At 45.5% G+C, this 16,181-nt stretch overlaps 1 protein-coding gene across 4 annotated transcripts in view; it reads left to right on the top strand.

Annotated features, from left to right (window-relative positions):
• The window catches only part of LOC132911088 (uncharacterized), a 189,481-nt gene that overhangs the window by 29,121 nt on the left and 144,179 nt on the right, over window positions 1-16,181 (top strand). Inside the window, exon 1 of one of the 4 annotated variants that reach the window (XM_060967483.1) lies at window positions 4,933-6,604. The exons of 2 other annotated variants lie outside the window; for them this stretch is intronic. In XM_060967483.1, coding sequence (XP_060823466.1) covers window positions 6,550-6,604 — 55 coding nt within the window. In that variant the 5' untranslated portion in view covers window positions 4,933-6,549. Of the gene's footprint in view, window positions 1-4,932; window positions 6,605-16,181 lie in introns of those variants that run through there. One more of the 4 variants, XM_060967484.1, reaches the window with a different exon arrangement.

Raw genomic sequence — 16,181 nt, 5'->3', positions numbered from 1 at the left:
CCATCTTATCAGGCTGAAGCAGCACGGCCGATAAATCATCCGAGTCCTTGGCGGGGCACCTTTAATTACCAGCCGTGCATCGGTGGAAAAAAATATGAAGACGTAATACGTTATCCGGCTGCCTCTCTTCGTGCCTACCGGTAGATAGGGAGGCTGGTCCAGTTGATGCCGAGAGGCGTTGCTCATAAATAATGAACACGTATTCATGAACGCCACTGGTTACTTCGGCCCCGATGATGAGCTATGGCTAGGCCGTGGCTTCCAGTCCCGCGAGACGACTTTAACGCGTCGATTTCGAGCCGATCGTCTTCCGTTTGCTTCACTCTGTTTCTCCGGATAGTCGTTCCTCCAGAATATATAGACCGGGCGCAGGTTCCTCGGGGCACGAGCAAACATTTAACTGTGTGCTCATTCGAAGCCAGGTTCGAGGAACTGGTTAATGTTAGAATTGCCAAATCAGTCAAAATGACAGAGTCAGATTCGAGGTTCTTGCAAGCATCAAAGAGCTGCAGCTGCCTTCGATAAAATTAACAGCGACTTTTATCGCAAACGAAGACAACGAGCGATTACTCGAGCATTTCCACTTTTGTCCACTGTCGTAGATATTCGATAGCCCGTGCGACTGTTCTAGTTGGAAGATGTTTTTATCGCGGACGAAAGAATATGCGAAACGTAATTTGTTCGGTCGAATTCATCTACTCTGCTCGATAAAATAAGAGTATTTCGCTGCTTGTTAGGAATGCCGATAATTTTAGCTTTAATCGGTGCTGCATAGCGAACTTTTGCTGCAGGTTATAATTAGCCAGGACAGTTGCAATTGGAAAAGAAGCAAGGACGAAAGGAGCAAAAGTGTTACAAATGTTGTGTTTCTTGCTAAAGCTCTTAATAAAATGTGTTTTAATGGGTATCCCGTATAGGATTTTACAGCAGGCTACGAGCAGGTAGAAATATTTTAATCGAGATAAAATTGATGAATAAGAGATGATCTAGCATCTTGAAGCAGGAGGAAGTACGAAGTACTTCTTTAACGTAAACTGGAAATTATTCAGAAAGGTAGTATTACTTGTCAACTTTCTTGACAGTTCTAATTTCCGTAAGAATTAAACCGACTTAACGAGTTGTTGCCCGACGAGGATATTTTAATCGAACAGAAAGAAGAGAAGAAAACCATTTAGAATTGCTCATAAACTTCTATGTTGGCAAATTTGTGTTAATTTTGTTTTCAGTCTGGCGTTAGACAGGCAACTTCGATGAAAGTTTGAGAGTTTTGATCAGATCGAAGGGAGAACATTCACTGGAAAGGAGGGAAAAATAGAAAGATGATTGTTCAGTCGCTCGGAGCGATGGAAAATGTGGTAAAACGCCGCTTTATCATAGATCGAATATTACTTAGAAAGTGCTGTGCTATTTCCGAAGCTTTCTACGGATTTTAAATCGAACTGGAAACCTTTGACCCAACATTTGCATTACTCAGACAGATACCGTGTGCGTTGCGCGTCTAATCGTAAACTCGATGCGTTTTCGAGATATCAAAATCAAGATTTCATCGTTTGATCGACATCAAGTAGCACGAATTGTTTCGAACTATTCGAGGAGGAAGGAAAATATCTTGAAAATATTTGCTCGGATCGCTCAAGTCATGAGATATAACAACAGGCCAATCAGGCCAATATAACAATCTGCTAAAAGTTGGCTAATCATGCGCCAATAACACGTTCTTTAGAAATGCACCAAACAAACATTCTGCAAAAAGAGTCGCTGCACCCATCTTCGTAGTACCAAGAAACCGGCAAGCAGCATCACGACGAGCGTAGTTAATCGCGTCTCGCGCTAGCCATCGGCTCGAAGAACGGCAGCGACTGGGCAGGGTTTCGATTGACGCTAATCTCTGGTATCGACGGTGCCGAGGCGATTACTACATCGTCGTGGGACGGCAGCGAAGGGATGGGTTCGACGGACCGTTTAATCGCGGCTGCAGCCGCGAAAGAGAAAATGGCCGAGGTGGTAATGGCTAGCTCCGGAAGCTGGCCGATCGGCTTCGGATAGGAAGGATCGACGAACTGGAAGGCGAACGACTCTCGTTGTCGTGGTCGTCGTCGTCGTCTTCGTCTTCGTCGTCGTGGTCGTCGTCGTCATCGTCCTCGTCCTCGTCGTCGTTGCCACGAATAATCTCGAAGGGAACGGATATCTAAACGAGGACCTTGAAGCCAGCCCGCGGGCGATGCACGCGTACATATGTACGCTCTCCGGAGCGGACGTATGGAAGTCGAGTGGTTCGCCGAGTGATATATATCGACCGCGATATATCGCTCTCTCGATGCCACGACTCGATCTTCGGGCCATAGCGGTCGGAGGAACGGGGATAGAGAAAGAGAGAGAGAGACGGTCGAGAGTGGCATGCACAGAGAGGAAGGCCTCCTCGCCACGCACTCGTTGCAAACAACACGCCACCACGCCCTCGTGAAACAATGTGATGGTTAACCTAACAAGCTCTCATCCGTGCTCTCGAGCGTGCTGAGCTACCCTACCGTGCTCTGCACGGTTGCAGCCTCGTTTCGTTCGCCGTTTGCACTGCCCGGTCGCCACGCAGAGAGACGCCTAGGGCAACACTTCCAGGACACCGACGTATACTACCGATATTCCGCGGCGATAACGATGTCGCGACATACGCGAGTCAAGTCGTGGGATCGCGGGGTTATGGCCCTGTTAACCAGCCGCTGACGATCCTACGCGACGTTCCTTTCGTTAAGGTAGCCGTTCGATAGGTACTTCGACTTTTTGTTACGTTCGTCGCGGATTCGTTCGACTTCCTCTTTTCTTTTCCAAGGCAGATTGGTAGTTCGTTGATGGGATGCGTTATGGTCCGTGTGGAAGTGGAATAACGATGAAGCTGAATTGAGAATGCAGCTTAGGTCGGGTGGTACTCGTCGTTCAGGATGTTTTCTTTCTAACTAGAATGATTATAGTATATTAGCGGACGTTATGTTTTCGAGCGTTCTTCCTTGAATATGTGATCGAGACGATAAGTTGTTGTTTTAACGTCGATCTAACTGACCCAAAGTACGTTAAATGTTTCATCCGACGATTTTACTCCGACGATGGATGTTGGAATACAACGATATTTCACGCGTAGACGCAAAACCCTTACACAGACACCCACACAGGCATTTGAACGGGACACTTACACAGGTCATACTCGTTAATGTATAGAGAGTGGGGTTCAAAGTATTTAAGGGATCGTGTGTCTAGTCTGAGAGTAAGTGGCCAACAATCAACAACTCTTGTATACGTTGTTAATTATATCACTCGCTTATATACATCAGGTTCTGTAGTTCTGTTTAATAAACATCGCTGAATATTATTTGAACATAAACATTGTGTCTTCCACAGATTATTAATCTTAACTTCAAGATTAAATTCTAACACGATCTATTAAATATAGATCTTGTCTACTTTCCGAACGATGAAATTAATCACTCGAACGGATGACAATTTCTGAAAACAGTTGAATCGTTGATCGTCGCGTTCGCGGGTACACGCGATTGTTCTGAAACCGCATCCATATCCGCTCGCGGCTGCAACAAGGCATTCTTGTCTCGTTTTATCGATATACTGTCCAGCTAGACGAAACGTAACTCCGTTCAGTTAGAGACGTAAAGAAAGACGTAGTTAGACAGCGTACGACGTTCCTCGACGACGAGTCAGGGGACAATCTGCCATCAGGTTGTAGCCGTGGATCGGTGGAAACGCCTGGAATTCAATACCCTTCTGTTCCTTCGGTGAATCCAAATATGGAACTCGCCAACGACCTTTGTAGGAAGCCATAGTCGGTACTGGAGACACGAAAGTACCGCGTGTGCCTTTTGTCCGAACACCGAGTCGAACCTAAATGAAGGAATCATTCTCTCTCTCTCTTTCTCTCTCTTTCAAAATGTCCTCCACATATTACTTTTTTTTAAATACGTTCTCCTTATATTTTCTTTAATTTTATTTACATCCTTTAAAATTCAAATTAAGTTTGCATTCTGCCGTACGTCGTACAAGTTGTATTAAACAAGCTACGGAGTCCTGAATTTGCCAAGTGTTTGCGAATCTTTCACTCTTGCGATGGTATCCGATAGCGGTAGCTTAAGTAGAATGTGAAATTCACGATCAGACTAATCGTTGCAGGACAAATCGTTCCGGTAGACTTTCTATCCTTTATGAGACCGTTTTTGCGTTAATATAGTTAATATAATAAGGAACTGCGACATCGAACGATTACATAATACATTCGTAAAACTAATTCAGTTGAATTTTCTCGATTCTCGCGGAATTCCCACGCGGAGATTCCAATCTCTTTACTGGCAGAGGATATACGAGATACGGCTTCAAAATAGTCGAAACAGCATCGAAGCAAAGCTACGTAATACTTGGCGAGATATTGTAATATTCGCGATCTCCGATCTATTACAAAACCATCGTCGGGAACCTCGATGCGATCCGTTGGTTTCGAATCGTGCGACAGTAACCTAGAACGCGGCGTCATTTTTCTGTCCAAAGAAATTCGTTCGTCCCAGAGCGGACATAGTCCAACGAAATGGCGTTTCTTCGTCACGTCCGATCCAAAAGAACCGAACGACGATGGTCGGTAGACGCGTCCGAAGGAACCATATCCACAAAGAAGTCCCGAAGCGACAGGTTGCTCCGATCGGACGGTGCGCTCGGTTCTCGAGGTCCTGTTCGATTCCTACTCCTTCTCGTCGGCCGCGGCGGTCGCGTATCCTACCAAGCACAGCCGCCACCACCGCGGATTCAGTCGAGTACCACCACCACTGGCACCTTTTGTCCACCACCACTTGGTTCGGCTACCACCTCCTTGTTCGCAGGCAGCGCGGGGCACCTCGCCATGTGACTGATTCCCCTTCTCCGCAGGTTGACGAGCGGTGGGCCTGCCTACCTGCCGCCCGTTGCCCCGCTCCCATTACGACGCGGACTCTCGCGGCAGGTGCACCAACCTAAGTGCCACTCCGCTTACCTGTGTGTCGTGCCTACCAAGCCAGCGTGTCCGGTGGTCAGGTTCTTCCCTCTCTCTTTCTTTCTCTCTCTCTCTCTCTCTCTTTCTTTTTCTCTCTTCTTTTTATCTCTTCTCTTTTCTTTATATATTCCTTCACCCTTTCTCTCCCGCCGCGTGTGTCTCCTCTTCTCACCCCCTACCAAGCTTCGTCCTTCTCCCTCTGTCCCCTTCGACGTCGCCTCACGCAGCAGTGCGGTGTTGTAGTGTCGTGTCATCCTGCGCTACGTCAACGATCCTCCCGAACGTGTGGAGGCAACGATCGATCGATCGCGTATCCTCTCTCTGACTGTCCGTCGCTACCGGGTCGTCGCCGTCGTCGTAAAGGTGACGCGTCCTCCGACAAAGTCTTCTAGGGACGCGAAGCTTCTAAAACGTTTGTGAGAGAGAGAGAGAGAGAGTGCGTGCGTGAGAGAGAAAAAGACACTGTCTAACGTCCTTGGCTCGTCGGATGTTCGTACGAGAAGATTCGTATTATAGAGGACAGAGAGGAAGGAGGAGACACGATTCGGTTCTAGCCGAGGTCCGCGGTCGTGTGTAAACAATCGTGGAAACTGGAAACTCGAAGGTACTCGGGGAAGCGGCGAGGAGCGTTCGAGAGGTGTTCGCCACGCGACAGTAGACCAGTACGAGACCGCGTCAGTCGAGGGTCGGACGACGATCGTCGACGATCGCCGACGCGGAGGATCGCCGGAGTTTTGCGCGAGTGTCGATACAGTGTACCGAGAGGATCGGTGAACGACGAGCCTCTCGTTTAAACAAGGAGGAAGACGAGACTAACCCTCCACTCGTGTGACTGTGTGCCGAGTAAGACGAAGGAGGGGACAGTGAAGGTGTCAAACGTCCGCGACTTCTCATTGACATTTCCGTGACATTTAGTGCGCGACCGCGCGGCAGACGCGACGATTCGAGGCGACGCGACGCGACGCGACGGTGCTTTTCGTGTGACACGCGTGCAACATCGTTATGCCGTACTGTCCCTCTGCTCTTACGAACACGACCACTGTCCTCTGGTAGCAAGGCCAGAGCGAATCCACGTCGCGCCGATGACGGATCGTCGTTCGTGCTTTATCGTCGCAAATTTCTTATCTACGCTTAACTGTTTAATGAAATTGATCGTTGGACGTGCAATCGTTCGATAAAGGCGGGCTCGACGATCTTTCGCGTTCGTTGGCGACCCGTGCACAGCCAAGTGATCGTTTCTGTGCCGAAGGCATGATCCTTGTCGGACTTGTGCGTTTGCGCGTGCTGCAGATTTGACGTTCAACAGGTGGTTTGGGTATCGCCAACGTGAACGAGCTGGAAACGTTGAAAAGTTTGACGAACTCGGGCTAACTCGCGCTTAGACCGATCGGGACGATTGAGTCTCGTTGAACAGAAAAGAGGGGGTTGATCGTCGATTGCAAGAGAAGCTGTTCGTGTCGAAAATCAAACTGGACATACTCACCGCTACGTCGGGGCGTACGGAGTGGAGATGTCCGCGGGTCGCTGAGAGAATGAGGGAGCTGGACACCGAGAGCCCTGTTGTCTGGCCGGCCTGGTGTTACACTGGTGAGTCGATTCGTTTCGTACATTTTCTCTTATAGAGTGTCGAATCGTTAGGTCGTTGGCGAATAGATAGTTTCGCAACGAAACGGCCATCAGACACAGGCTTGGTTCGTTAAAATGAAGGAGAGCGCGATATTTAACACAGAGCGACGTGGTATTTATTATATTTGAGATCGTTCTTGTAGAAACAGAGCTACTCGAAAGGAAAAATCGTGATCGTTCCATATATTTTTAACGTAGATTGTTCGCATCAGCTTAGAGTCGTTTGACGAAACGCGAATCATCTCTGAAGAGACGCGTAATCTTATTCCAATGTCCTATCGTAGGAACAGTCGAGACAGGGAAAGAGCTATCGTATTAGTTTCGAGTTACTTAAATAAATCTTTCGTTAGTGCGGAATTTTTTGCGTTATTTTCAGTTTCAGTGGCACCATTTGTCTAGCAAATAAGCTATTAGCTTCTTTATCAATTTCAGGTAGTACAACGAACCGGAGGTTAACATTGATTCGTATTCTTATTCGTCCACCCGTCTATTTTTTGAGAAATATATAGTATTCGTGGAGAAAAAGTTGAATACTATATTTAATAATTAATTTCGTCGAATCTATTTCTCGAATATCGTTAATCTTCTTTTTTTTATCTGTAGCAAGGCTCGATGGATCGAAAGATATTTTGTAAACACACAGTTTTTCGAAGCGCCTCGTGTCCAAAATATTTATCCTACGGTAGTCGGACTTACATACCGTTGCCATTCATCGTCCAGGTTCCATTGAGAACAATGCTTTCCATTGATTACAATAATTGTACCCCGGCACGGATAGTACGACGTTAGCACAGGTCGTAAATTATATGTCGCTATTCACACTTTTCTGAGTGAAAATTGCAAAATTCATCGCTGTATCTCTTGTATTTCATTGGCGAGAGAAATTAATATATAATTTTTATACGATAAATAACAGTACGTACGCGATTGTCTAGATTTTCGTAAGCGTGGCAACTACAACTATAACTATTTTTCGCGTTTCTTTCTTAACTTGTCGTTAAGCTTATACCAGGTACATAAGGATATTAAGATTTCCGTGAAAGTAAAGGTACAAATACTATATCTATACGCGGACGAAATAGATATTTTCTGATATTTTATTACGTTCGAATCTCCGTAAAGGAGATTATTTTATTAAAATTAACAGCCGTAAGCGTGTAATTCTGTGGACATTCGTAAGTATCACGACGATAGGGAGAATGACGAAGTATCGTTTCGAGGTCGGCAATCGTTTCCTCATGGTCGACGCTGCCTGCTCTAATCAGTCATACGTGTTGATAGGGAAGAAAATTCTATCGAGTTCGTTATAACAGGATGCCATTCGCGGTGACGACTTGCGCCAAGTTGTGAAACACATGTGCGTTTTAAGTAGGCGTTACTCTTCGTTGTTGGAATTCGTACTCGATATTCTATCGACTGACGTACGCGGGAAACAAACACGATCATCGATAAGGAATCTCGAATTACATTTTAAGATCACTTGGACTTGCGTAATAAAACGATAGCATCGTTCGATGATTATTTATAATTGCTGTGCGAAATGATTCGTCGATAGGCTGATCGAAAATTTGATCGGTCTTTACTTTGATTATAATTCATGTTTTTCAAAATACACTTCGAATTTGGTAGGTTTTGTTTAAAATAATATTTATCAGAATTTATCACGTACGATATTCCTGTAAAGCTCGACTTGACTTTGTTAAAAATACTTTTAGCGTCACAACAGCTACTTTATCGCTAACCTTCGATGAAAATAAATTACATTCTTTGCTTCGAATTTTTACAATAATATATACATCTGATCCTTGGTATCTATCCTCTTCGTTATTTCTTAATTCGAATGTTTCATTCACAACAGCAACCAGTTTATTACCAAACTTCAGGAAAAGAGACTACACCATTCTGCCTGGAATTCCAGGAAAATTCTTTCTCTAAAAACCTTTCGATATTTCTCGACTTCCTCAAACAAAACACGTAATTCTTCTCAAACCCATTACCTCTTCCTGAACAGACGTTTTATCTTTCCCTATCACTGGTTCGAACGTGGATGCGTTAAACGTTATTTTCGGTGCCCTTACGCCATAAAATGGATCCAACAGCATCTTAAAAGGATGTCTCGGTAGAGTGAAAAAGAGAGAGAGAGACAGAGAGGGAAGGAGGGAAGGAAGATAGAGAGTCGGGGGAACTAATGTCGAAGTGTGTAATTACGGTTCTCGATCTTGACAATTAGGAGCCGGTGGAAGCTGTCGGTAGCGAATAGTCTGCCACTTAGCTGCCGAAATTCCCAACAGCCTTATCTTGGCGAATCGGGCTCGGTTTATTCGTCGGGCTCTTCTAATTAAGAGGGGCTCCGCTGATTTTTTCTTTCCTACTCCGGCGAAATTGCTCCCCGAACAACTATTCTCAGACAGTTCGACGGCTTCTGTCGCGAAATTGCTTCATCGTTTTTTGCAGCTTTCGTTTGGTTGACAGTGGCGCTTTGTTTCCATAGTTGCATTCTGTTCTTTTTCTTCGCGGTATCCTGTCGTTTCACTTAAATTGGCGTATTAATGTTTCATCGAAGGATTGATTAGGAAAATGGTAGTACGTTTGAAAGTTGGGCGATTAAAGAACGATCGTTTCGTTCGGTAAAACCTTGCAATCTGATAATTGCTTATTTATCAATAATTTCGGAAAAGAAAAACGATGGAGAATACAGAGACGTTCTACTTACACTAAATGACGTAGAATTATAATGATTACACGTAGAGGAATGGCTTAGAATAACGTAGGATGATAGAGAATTCTATGTGGATTTCAATCTACGGACTTTCCAAAATGAAGAAAACGTAGCTTAAAAGATACTTAAATCATCTTCGAAAATAATGATCTATTCACTGGGCAACTTCGCCACTCGACTCGTGAAAGTTTTGACATTAATTTTCATCAGAGTGGATCTTCCCAAGTTAAACACATTTATTCTCGTTCTACTCCACTCGCGGAGAAGATCCAATTCATCAGGGATGAAAAAATGACTGACGGCACGGACCAACTGCTGACGTATCGAAGATGATGATGGAACGTTTTGTCATTTGCATGTGTCCCACGTGTCGTCAGTCCCGTTTGCCACAGAATGCGTTACAATGGCGACAGCAATCAGCGGCTTTTTCACGGGACATATATTATCTTTCGACCAGTTGATGCGTCTTCGTTAACTCGTGCCCAATGCAACTCGTGATTTGGCGACAGCTACGATCTCGCGGAACGAATTCGTCGCGATATAACGGCGAAGTAATGGCGAACGGAGCGTTCTCCGGACGAGTCAGCCGGCTCTTTCACGCGGCCACTAATGAGATTAATGTTCGTACTTGCGGTGACTCGATGTAAACCGTGCGCACCGGATTTCCCTCTGAGGTAATACGCGCAACATTTACAGAACATTGTATTTATTTAATTATTTATTTGAAGAATGAAAAGATTGGTACTGCTATGTACTCTGAGAAATACCGGGTCCGGTCAAACCCCTTTTACGTGCTGCTCTGTCGGACCGAGAACAAAAAGGGGAGGAAATTTCTTTCGATTCAAAATTTATGAAAATTTCTATTTTTCGTGCTCGAAACTTTATGTGACCGTTAGAACACATTGGAAAAGTATCGAATCAGAATTCGACGATGGTACTACATTTTGCTCGTAAAAAATTGACCTTAACAGAATTATTTTATGAAACATTAACCTTCTAAATCGTTCTCTGTCTTACCGGTGAATTTGATTTGCTAGTTTATTTATTTTTTATGATTATATATTTGTTCTTCAAGTAGCGACGCTCAAAGTGTTTTAGTCTGTGACAACGTGCAGGATTGTGTGTCTCGACAAGCTCAAAACGTTAAAACAGTCGTATCGAAGGAACGATTTTCGAGTCATCGGAACAAGTGCGATCTCCAGTGGTTCGCGAATCAGCTATCATACGACGACGACCGCGCTGTGAAATTTCCAGCGAACGTTTCCATCGAACGAACGTTCGACGGATCGTCGAATTTTGCAACCGCTTGACCTCGCCGATTTTAATGATCGACGTTCGCTCGCCGAGTCGCAGATAATCGCCAACAGATGAAAATACGAGTCGTGCATTGTTATCGTGGTTATGTAAAAAGCAATCCCGAGGCATTCGAGTGGGAAGATTTGAGTTACGATCGGAAGGCGGTGTAACGCGGCAATTTTTCTTCCCCCGTGTTTTAAGCTTTTTTCTAACTACCTTCTGTGGCTTATTACAGCCACTGTGGTCACCTTCTTCGGCTATGGCAATCGAATTTAATAATGTAATTGTCATCGATTGAAAAGGTTTCCTTGATAAGGCGATTTCTCAGGCACGACTTTCTACAAGCTTAGATTTCTTCTGTTGAGATACCGGAGAAGATGTTCCAGAGACGAGAGGCCTGTAGCTACAGATTAATGCTACTTATTGTAATAAGTATTACGAGATACTCTCGCTACTTGAATCCTCTTTCAAGGGAAGCATCTTCTTAGCTATCGAAAGCACCGTGTAGGGTCTTGAAGCTTCGAACCGAGGTCCAAGTACTTAAACGTTCATCCTCGACCTTTCTCTTTCCTCGGATAACACGGCTGGTCGTCTGGCAATTCCCTTGTCTCGTAAGATTCGCCATCAGCCATGTTAAATATTGGCTGTCGCTCAAAATACAAACGCGACTGCTCGCTGCATCGCTGACCACTAGCCTCGTTGACGGCCGTCGCCGATTGACATGTTTATGGGCCACAAAGCATCTGCATCGCACATCCTTGCCCTCGTGAATGAAGCGCCATGTACATTCGTTTCGTTTTCATTGTTTCTGACTGACAATGAGTTACACGCGGCACCGCCCACGTGTTGCGTCGTCGTAATGTGTCGTAGTTTCGAACAGAATAGTTTCTCTAGGTTAAAGTAACTCGATGTTAGTGACGTGATTAAAATAACAAGGATGAATCTTCCTTTGAAAAGGAAGAAGTAATTTGGTATTCAGCCGGGAGATGGAAGAATGATCAGCGAAGAAAGACTAACGAAGTTGATTAACACACTGTAATTAGCAGAAATATAATCTTTCTCTCTGTTGGATCATCTGGAAGAAAAAGAAGAAGAAGAATAATTTGGGAAAGGTGTTTGTCGAAAATTCGTTTCTCCGTTTTTCTCAATTTTCCAACCAACAGACTCTTAACCACGATCTTGTGTACATTATCCTTGTCTTATATAATGAAATCAAGAAACACTCTCTTAAGTAACACGGGATAGATCAAGGTCGATGTTTCTAACATCTAGAGGAAGATATTATACAAGATGTAGATACTACTGTTTTTACGACATTTCCACTTCCTTCTATCGATAACGTCAATCGTCGTGTTTATTAATTTATACAAATTCAGGCATTTTATCTTTAACGGTAAAAATACGCGTACCCTCGATAATCACAAAAAACCTCTTCTCCTTCTAACTTCTCGATCAGAGATCCTCGTACGATATCTGTTTGTTTGTCCAACGAATCGAAGAAAGATTCTCTTCGACAACAGCGAAACGCAAGCTTTCACCAACGACTACAAAAACAATTTCCAATAAAAAAAATAAAAAAAAAAAAGAAAAAGCAAGTTACTCAAGCCGTAAGATATGAGTCTCCTTCCTTGCCATTTTCATTTCTTCCTTTTCTAGCAAAAACCGTTCTAACCACTATCTCCGTAGGAAATCTGCAACGAGTTGCATAACCAAACGAAGGAAAATCTCTTCCTAGCGCAGCAACGCATCCGTCTAAGCCGCGCGCTTGGTTGAACGCGAAGAAAAACGAGACCCCTTCGGTTTGAGAGTTAAGTTTCCAAACTAGCCACCAGCGTGTCGAGCGGCGAGACAAGTTTTCTCGTCGCTTCGACAAGAGAGGAGGAACTCGTTGAATGGATGGAGCGTGCGGTCGCGGAATCGTTTCGCTTCCATTGTGGCTGGCTGGCGCGCAGCCGGACAAACCCGAGTTCCTAGCGCAGAACGATCGCCCACGTATCGCCGTCACCTTGTCATGTTTAATTTGTCCGCGATCCGACAACCAGCCGACGTATGATTCGATAGTTTGTCGCGGAGCACGCGATCGTCGGTTACGATAAACGTCAACATCGACCGCGATTTTATGCGGTCAGAGGGCCCCTGGCCTGGAGAATCGGTTTCGTTCCTCGAACTGCACCGCGTTACGAGGAATTTCCGCGTTAGGAGCGATGAAATCTGAGATTTTCCAACCATCGAAGATGATGTGTTTTTTTACGAGCAAAGCGCGCAGCTTTATGCCTTAGCTTGACAGAGATTTTTCTTCGCAATTTCACGTCTTAACGATCACCGACCTACGAAATACATATTGCGATTTTCTAATTGATGCAACGCACAGTGTACTTCTGTTTTCTTCTTCTTTCTATCGGAGAATCAGTGTCGTCGCTATCTCGGAAACGGAAGTTTCTTCCGAACGTTTCGAGGACAGTTAAAAATCTGTCCAAAACCCACAACCGATCCCCCGCGTCTTTAACATTCATCGTCAAAAATTCTCCGAATACGCGCTACTTCCATCTGCGTCCTGTGCCTTCGATCTTGCTCGCTTCTTTTCGTCTGCTAAAAGCGACGCGGTAATGATCGACGCGCGAGTCGACGACTGCCGATCAAACGAGAAGCTGCTTCGGTATCGGCGTAATGGAGCGGAGAGCTGGATCCGCCGAAGGGACAAACTAGAAGGGAAAAGGGAAAGAGGAGAGGGAAGAGAGAGCGGAGGGCCCATGGTATTACGCGGTTTGGGCTTCGTGGAAAGGGAGACCCTTCGTGTTCGCAGCCGCGAAATAACGTTGGTGGTTTGTGGTTTTTCATACGTGCAAGAAGTCACAATGGTGAACGAGTGATCCCTGTACGTGGCAAGCCAAAAGCCTTCTCTCTGGGCGTAGAGGAAGAAAAAAAAAAGAAAAAGAAAAAAGAAAAAAGACGAGAAACAAGAAGAAGAAGTGGCTTTTGTTCCCACCTCGAGCGAGCTCTTGGCGTTGTCCGCCACTTTTTCTCGTTTCCTCTGTCTCGCTTCCTCATCTTCTGCCCGTAGCTTTCGTTTCCTTTCGACCGTCATCTGACCGGCGCGATGTTTCCTTCTCTCTGCTTTCTCGCGGTTGCAGCACGCTTTGTCTCCGAGAAAACGTGATTAGGAATGTTCGCGGAGCAATTTCGAGGCGGCTCCCGTGCTTCCGTCGTGATGGCGCGCCTATTAGTTTCTCGAACAGCGGGAGACGGGCTTTAACGAACATAGCCCCCGCTTCCTCTAGGCCTCCTCCTTCCACCGTTCGCCTTAAATCGCTCGAGGATCGAGCGTTTCCTGCTTCTGTGGAACAGGTGTTTCGATTTTGACGCGCCTCCATGGAAGCCGGTAGCTTCTTTGCGTCAGAGATTTCGTTTTGCGGCTTCGACTCGCGGCAGCCTTTTTCATGGAAACACGATGTATGTGCTTTTGAAATTTATTATTTAGTATTCTATAACGTCGAAACTCTGCTGTATTCGTTCCCATATATCACCCACATTATCCAGAATCTTAAAATATCCGCGTTATCATCAAGTTTTTGCGATCTTCGTGGAACGTCAGAAGATCAGAGTGTCGAATTGTGCAACCGATTCTAAGATTTCCTCGTGTTCGACGAAGGAAAAGTCAAGTTTGCGAAGGCCGCGCACGAACACCGCAAGCTCTCGTCTCGTTTCCAACGTCGTTAACTCGAGAGAACATGGTCTCGACAAGCGGACGAATCGTCCTGAAGCGGAGGAACGAGCCTGAAGTGCTGGAACATTCGCGGGCAATTACGCCTCGCCAGCTGGCGCTTGTCCGATTTTTCATCCTGGCCGAACAATCCCGATTCGATTCCCCTTTTATCGAGCTCTGGCCATCCTCTCTTCCCGTTCTGATTGCTCGTTATCGACACTTTTCTCACTGGCTACTAGATAATGGCGCCAGGTAGGGCAACGCTTTCTTCGTTTCTTTCTGTCGTGGCCGAGCGAACGAGCGTTTCCCTAAAGATAAACGCGCGCACAACGAACGCCATGGAAGCCATTGAACGATTCGCGGGGGCAATTAAGCGACGTGACTCGCCCGATTCGCGCCATGGAAACGTCATCGCGCGATTAAGGACTCCCCTGTCACCTGTCGGAACGACAGGGCGCCGGCAACTGTTCGCACGCGCCTGCTGTTTTCTTCCAGCGATTCTCTCTTCGTCGATTCCCTTTTGGAATTCGACGACTGCTCCATCGTTTTGTTTGTCGTGTGGACGATGCAGTGTGCAGGGTGGTCGCCAGAGGTTTTAAGAGGAATAGCTTCTATGCTGGATACAAAGAAATTAGAAACCAAGAGAAACTTCGCTGTCTTAAACGCGTAGCTCGAATAATACGTCGAACGTAGAAGCCGTGTACTCTACAAATTCGAAAAAATTATAAACCAACGTATAATCCAACGCAACTCAGGAAGCCGGCGAAACAAGTATTCAGAACCAAGCACGATACATCTCAAAACTTTAACCACCAAGATCCGCAAGTCAAGACTGAACGTAACGCTCAGCTTCGTAAATTCGAAATCCCAGCAAATCGAAAAGCAAGAAGGAAACTCTGCAATAAACTGAAAGAACGCAGCTCGTCACGGTTAACAAGACTCTGCTATCCCGATACCGATATTATTTCGTCTCGGGCATGATTTCACTTTTCCGGTCGGCGGTCGATCGAATGCTCGCGAGCAAGAAGAAGCGGCTACTATATATATATGTACCTTTTAACGAGAGGAATAAGATGCGTGAAATGTGTGGTGGCGCGTGTGCGAGATAGCTGTCGGTGCATGGTGCCGATCTAACGAGCCGTGAACTACACCTCGCGGCCCTATGAAAATGCAAATGACCCGGTCCCTTGGTCAGATAACGATTTTTTACGGCGACGCAACGGTCGCCGCTTGGAACAATCCGCCGAACGAATCTCGGTCGCGTGAGCTGGTCGCGCCGCCGCCGGAAGTCAATTTTAATCGCGGAGTGAGTCGTGTCGTCGTGATCGAACGATCTATCGCGAGTGTACCATGATCTTTTTCTTCTTTTTTTTTTTTATTGATTCACTTCGCGACTCTCGTGTGCGGCGAGCTAATCGAATCGAGATGTTTATCGGCACGATGATCGAATGCTCGAAGCCGTGGTTTCTTCCGATCGAAAACTATAGAAACTTTCTGGTTTTTGATAGCTTCGACGATTCAGCTTGACATTTTCGTCTCCTTTCGTGTAATTTTTGAACACCAAACGAGAAAATATTTTCGCACGCTGATCAATGTTTTCGATAAACGTAACGACATCTTAAATATACTATAATACGATATAATGAACGTTCCGTGTGCGTGAATCTCGTGTCTCAAGAACGTAAAACTTCGTCACCTGAATCTTCTGCCGTACCACGTTCCTCGGAATAGCAAGCTTGGAAATATTTTCGCGTAGCGGCTGAAACATTTACACTCCGTTGACTATCCGACCGTTCCACCTGTTAAATGCAAAGGATCAG

Source organism: Bombus pascuorum, chromosome 10 (genome assembly GCF_905332965.1).
Source record: "Bombus pascuorum chromosome 10, iyBomPasc1.1, whole genome shotgun sequence".
In the NCBI taxonomy this organism is placed as follows: Eukaryota; Metazoa; Arthropoda; class Insecta; order Hymenoptera; family Apidae; genus Bombus; species Bombus pascuorum.
This window is presented reverse-complemented; position numbering and strand designations above follow the sequence as displayed.